A 6,000-nucleotide genomic window follows, 5' to 3' on the forward strand; every position below is an offset into this window, starting at 1 on the left:
TCAAAGTAGTACCGTCCATCTTATAAATAGAAAACATTTTCCAAAATTTATGGTGTATAAAAAGATTGCAGCTATGAATTCTAGAAATGATATGGATGCATTTTTGATTTTTGTATTGATTTGGTAATTTCACTTGCAGGCTTCTGCTTTTGACAATTTGTAGAAATCTGTTCTTATCGCTAGAAGAATCATTTCGATTTTCACTTTTCTTTATTTCTTAGTATATTGTGCTTGTTTTCCCCAAATTCATCAACTGGCCTGAGATTGAATTTGGCTAATTACAAATTTTATTTAATTTTAACTTAAGTCCTTAATAAGTTGTGATAAAGTATGTAAACTAGTTTAAAATGTGTCATGATTCACGACATCCAGCAATCTGCTATGTTCTTTGAAATATACCTTGAATATAAAAGAACTTAAAAACAAGCCATATATATTTTTATGAGAGATAGAAAATTATCAAAATTCATCCTTTATGAAACCTCTTGGATCACCAAATAAAAATTTGGTGCTACTGGGAACAAGAAGGAGGGGCACATACACTCTGAATTCAAGTTCTAGGTATGTATCATATAGGCTTAAATCATATGATAAGGGACGAATGAATGGCAAGAAGCTAGAAATATTTTCAAATACAAAATAATTACATTCTGGCCAATTTCAAGCAAAAATTATAAGTAGAACAAAGAGAATTGATAAAATAATGGTGATTACCTACTTTTGCATTAAATTCACAGTATATGGTTTCCCTTCAATTACAATTTTGTAGGATGCCTGGCAGGAGAGCACAGTAAAAATACAAAGAAAATGAGAAAAATGTTAGAAGGGATAACCATCATTTTACATTAATGATAATTGCATTCTAAAACACATTCATTTAATAAAAGGAGAAAAATTAGAATTTAATGCTGATTTATTTTAATGGCATTTGATGTTATAACTCTAGATTTCATAATCAAAATAATGAATAAAATAATATATATACTTTATTTGTTTATTTTGAAATGTGTATGTTGATTTTATGACCTACAACTTTATTGAATTCTTCTGTTTGATCTAAGAGATTTATGGTGGAGTCTGGGGTTTTCTATATATGGGATCATGTCATGTGCTAATAAAGATATTTGACTTCCTTCTGATTTTAGATGCTGTTTATATCTTTATCTCTGCCCTTGATAGTATTATCAGTACTATGTTGAGAGTGGGAATCCTTGTCTTGTACCACATCTTAAAGGAAAAGCTCACGCCTATAATCCCAGCACTTTGGGAAGCCAAGGCAGGTGGATCACGAGGTCAAGAGTTCGAGACCAGCCTGACCAACATGGTGAAACCCCATCTCTACTAAAAGATGCAAAAAATTAGCCGGGCATGGGGCGGTTGCCTGTAATCCCAGACACTGGGGAGGCTGAGACAGGAGAATCGCTTGAACCTTGGGAGGCGGAGGTTGCAGTGAGCCAAGATCACACCATTGCACTCCAGCCTGGGCGACAGGGCGAGACTCCGTCAAAAAAAAAAAAAAAAATAAGATTTTAGTCCCTTTCCACTAATTATGATGTTAACTAAGGGTTTTTCATAACTGGCCTTAATTATATTCAGGTACCTTCCTTCTATACCTAAACTGTTAAGAGTTTTTAACCAAGAAAGGATGTTAGACTTTGTGGAATGCTTTTTCTGGATCTCCTGGTGTCTTCATAATCACACGTGTCTATGCTCAGATTCCTTGTTCTTACAAGGACACCAGTCATATGGTATTAGAGCTATTACTTACTATTAATTACTATTCTAGTAAACTCATTTTAATTTACTTATGTCTTTATAGACTCTGCCTCCAAATATGCTTACATTCTGAGGCACCAGGGGTTAGGACTTCAACAAATAAACTCTGCTTTGGATTTGGGACATCTATTCTGAAGATTCGACTTTATAAAGCCATTTCTTATTAAAATATGTTTACTATTACCTCTTCTTCTTTTCTCCCCTATTTCAGGAATGCCAATCACTCTATGCTTAAGCTTCTAATTCTGTCCTTTTAGCCTTTCACATGTTGCATTTCATCTTTTCAGCTGTCTCTGTTCTACTCTAAATTCCTGACTTTTATATTTTCATACTGCATTTCCCACTTTTAGAAGTTACATTCAATTATTTTTAAAAATCTAGTAATTTTAGGCCAGGCGCAGTGGCTCACGCCTGTAATCCCAGCACTTTGGGAGGCTGAGGCGGGTGGATCATGAGGTCAGGAGATCGAGACCATCCTGACTAACGGTGAAACCCTGTCTCTACTAAAAATACGAAAAAATTAGCTGGGCGTGGTGGCAGGCGCCTGTAGTCCCAGCTACTCAGGAGGCTGAGGCAGGAGAATGGTGTGAACCTGGGAGGCGGAGCTTGAAGTGAGCCGAGGTTGCGCCACTGCACTCCAGCCTGGGCAACAGAGCAAGACTCTGTCTCAAAAAAAAAAAAAAAAATCTAGTAATTTTAGGTTGAATAATCTTATGGTTTCTAGCCTTTATTAACTGTAATAATTCAAAATATATATTGTTTCATATTATGTTTATAGTATTTGTTGAATTAATTAGCATAATAGCCTAGTTTGTTTTAAAAATACTGTTAATTCATTACAGTATTTTTAAAATAAACTAGGCTATTATGCTAATTGTGTATTTAACTCCCTTTAACTCCTTCACTCCCATTAACTCCCTAAGCAACTGACGATCAACAGTTATCCCTCGCACTGTTTTTTTGTTGGTGGTGGTGCTTTGTTTTGGTTTTGGTAACCACAAAATCAAAAAGGAACTTTTTGATGACCAGCTATTCCAAGTTTCTCATTTACAGATGAGAAAATAATGAGCCTGATTAGTGCACGAAAACATAAATACACATAGCATTTGTATCTGGCACTGTTCTAGGCAAGAAGAATACAGACATTAACAAAATAGACAATTTTTTCCTCATGAATTTGACAGTTGAAAATGGGCATTTTTTTTTTTTTACTTATTGCAAATCACTATCTTATAACAATCAAGTTATTCTTGTTTGAAATACTTCTCTCCAAATAGATTCTCTGCTTATTTTCTAATATTATTAACATCTCCATATACTTTTACATTAAAAATCTTTCATAAAATATTGTTAAAAGCCTCACTGCTTTTTTCTATTTAAATGATTTGTTTTAGTAGTAGATATATAGATATGCATTCCTTTAAAAATGATTTAAATAACATCTTAAGCTATAATGTCTGTATTAGGATGACAAATGGATATATGCTAAGGAAATGTTTGCATTTAAATTACCAGAACATCTGCTACCAAACCAAAAAAAAAAAAAATTGATGTCTCAAGAAACCACATTCCACTTCAGAAATGGATTCTAGAACTTAGTGAAAATGACAAGAAGCTTTTAAATTCAAATTTTAAAAAGAGAATAATAATTCTGAACTAAAATAATCTAAACTAGCATGAAAGAAAGAGTCCTAATCATTAACATATTCGCAATCAGGGCTAAAAAAATCATTAATATAACACATCATTAATTCAAGTGATCATCATCCCATATAAGCAAGCCAAGGCTTACTTAGCAACAATGACAAAAAATTCCTCCAAATACAGCCTGAACGGTGAGTGAGAACAGAATCTCTAGAACAATCAAGCCAATGATTATTCAAAGACATCCAAGAGGAAGACAGATTCAGAAAATGGACTTGGGGCTTTGATATCCAGCATCACTGCACCATTATTTCTGTGAAACATTGTTGATCCTTGTTCATTTTCAAAAGGGCTTTTCCATTCAGGGAAAATTTGGTATAAATATAAAATTCAACAGGTGTGCATGAATGAAAAATGGCAGATTAACTTCTTAGAAACAAAATATTTACATCATTTTAAATTTGTAAATACTGTTAGTGATTCATTACCTGCGATTCAATTCCTTCCTTTATTATTGACCGTATTTTCTCCGGAACTGTAATTTGCACAGGTAAACTATCAAAATCTGCAAAATGTGCAAAATGTTTTATTAGAACAATCAATGCCCATCATTTCAGAGCTTGTTTTATGAGTTTTTCATCTAAATCTCTAATCTCTATTCTATACGCCGCTTCTCATTTTTATTATCTTCCCATTTCTTTCTAAAAGTACAAGGAGGTTTTTTTTTTCTGTTTTTCTGTTTTTTTTTGTTTTTGAGACGAAGTCTCACTCTGTCGCCCAGGCCCAGGCTGGAGTGCAGTGGTGCGATCTCTGCTCACTGCAACCTCCGCCTCCCGGTTTCAAGCGATTCCCCTGCCTCAGCCTCCCCAGCAGCTGGGACTACAGGCACGCACTACCATCCCCGACTAATTTTCTATATTTTTAGCAGAGGGGGATTTCACCATGTTGGCCGGGATGGTCTCGATCTCCTGACCTCGTGATACACCTTCCTCAGCCTCCCAAAGTGCTGGGATTACAGGCAGGAGCCACCGTGACCGGCCATATTTTTTTAAAAAAGAAGTAGGTGTATTGCTTTAGGAGTATTGCCCTGTAGGTAGGATCTGGTAACCTTGGGTCAATAGGTTCAAGCCCCTCAGGACAAATTAACTCACTCTGGACTCTTCAACTAGAGAGTACAGAAGTTGGGTCTCAACTTTCACTGTCGTGAAAAATGCAAAGCAGGATCTGAAACTACAATTTTGAAGCAACCTCTTAAGGCCTACGACCTCCTATCTTATCTTTCCTAGGTTTCCAGGACGTGTGGGAAAGCCCTTATTCTACGTGGATTTTGGGTGGGGAAGGCGGCAATGTCGGGGATGAGCTTGGAATTGCCGAGTTGGAAACCCCTCAGGAACGCATCCTCCCAGGGATGTCAATGTAACTTGGAGGCAAAGGGAGAGTAGCGCTGAGGGTCCCAAAAGGCCAGAGGAGGGGTTTTTCTGCTTACTACTGTCCATCCGCAGCCCGCCGAGCCCGCTGAGCAGAAACAAGACGCGCCACATGGCTTGAAGTCCTGGGTCCCAGCCGGAATAATGGCAGTTGGTGGTTACAGGGCAGTTGGAAGCGCGAGATGATGCCCCGGCCACGCAGCCTGGAAGAGGCAGGCGGCTGGGAGAGCCCAGGTGGGCTGAGGTTGGGTGTGGTGCGCTGTGGAACGTGCGAGCTCCTGAGCCCTGTCTCTTGCAGGACAAGCACTCCACTGGACGTGATGCCTAATTAAGGCAACAGCAACAACAAAATCACTTCCAACAGCTGAGGAACAGGAAGATTTATAAACACTTCTTAAGTAAAATTTCAATTGAATATATATAAACACGTATCAGGAGTTCGAGACCAGATTCCGCAACATGGTGAAACCCCGTCTGTACTAAAAATACAAAAAAAATTAGCCAGGCATGGTGGCGGGTGCCTGAAATCCCAGCTACTCGGGAAGCTGAGGCAGGAGAATCGCTTGAACCTGGGAGGCAGAGGTTGCAGTGAGCAGAGAAACCTTACCACTGCACTCCAGCCTGGGTGAGAGAGCGAAATTCCGTCAAAAAAAAGAACGAAACAAAAAACGAAAAAAAAGTATATAATAAACCATAAGTTCACAGGTCAATTAATATTCAAGTGGAAAAAAAAAAACAGTGTAACTAGTACCACGATGAAGAAATGAAAAAGAACCACCCAAATCCCCAGATTCCAACCTCACAACCATGACTTCTAAACAACCAAAGATTCGTTTTGTCTGTTTTTGAACTTTTCGCAAGTAGAAGCAATCACCATCTACTCTTTCATGTCTGGGTTCTTTTAATAGGATGATTGTAAGGTTCATACAAAGCAATAGTTCTGTTTTATCCTCATTGGTGTATATTACAAATTCAATAAATATAACACTACTTGTTTTTCCATTTTACTGTTAATGAATATTTTGTTTGTTTATTGTTCCAGCTATTAAAAATAATATTTAGCTATAAACATTCTTCTACATGCCTTTTGGTGTAATAAGTAAGGATTTCTACTGTGTATATTTCTAGAGTGAATTTGTCGGATCACAGGGTA

At 37.1% G+C, this 6,000-nt stretch overlaps 1 protein-coding gene across 3 annotated transcripts in view; it reads right to left on the bottom strand.

The window, feature by feature from the left end:
• Nucleotides 1–5,736, bottom strand: part of ADAM2 (ADAM metallopeptidase domain 2) — a 96,400-nt gene extending 90,664 nt beyond the window's left edge. For all 3 annotated transcript variants that reach the window (XM_055116500.2, XM_055116499.2, XM_003823309.4), the window contains exons 1-3: nucleotides 4,907–5,736; nucleotides 3,909–3,985; nucleotides 719–774 (exon numbers count right to left, since the gene is read on the bottom strand). In XM_055116500.2, coding sequence (XP_054972475.2) covers nucleotides 719–774; nucleotides 3,909–3,985; nucleotides 4,907–4,961 — 188 coding nt within the window. In that variant the 5' untranslated portion in view covers nucleotides 4,962–5,736. The remainder of the gene's footprint in view (nucleotides 1–718; nucleotides 775–3,908; nucleotides 3,986–4,906) is intronic.
• Nucleotides 5,737–6,000: the final 264 nt, after the last annotated feature.

This window comes from Pan paniscus, chromosome 7 (genome assembly GCF_029289425.2).
Source record: "Pan paniscus chromosome 7, NHGRI_mPanPan1-v2.0_pri, whole genome shotgun sequence".
Classification (NCBI taxonomy): Eukaryota; Metazoa; Chordata; class Mammalia; order Primates; family Hominidae; genus Pan; species Pan paniscus.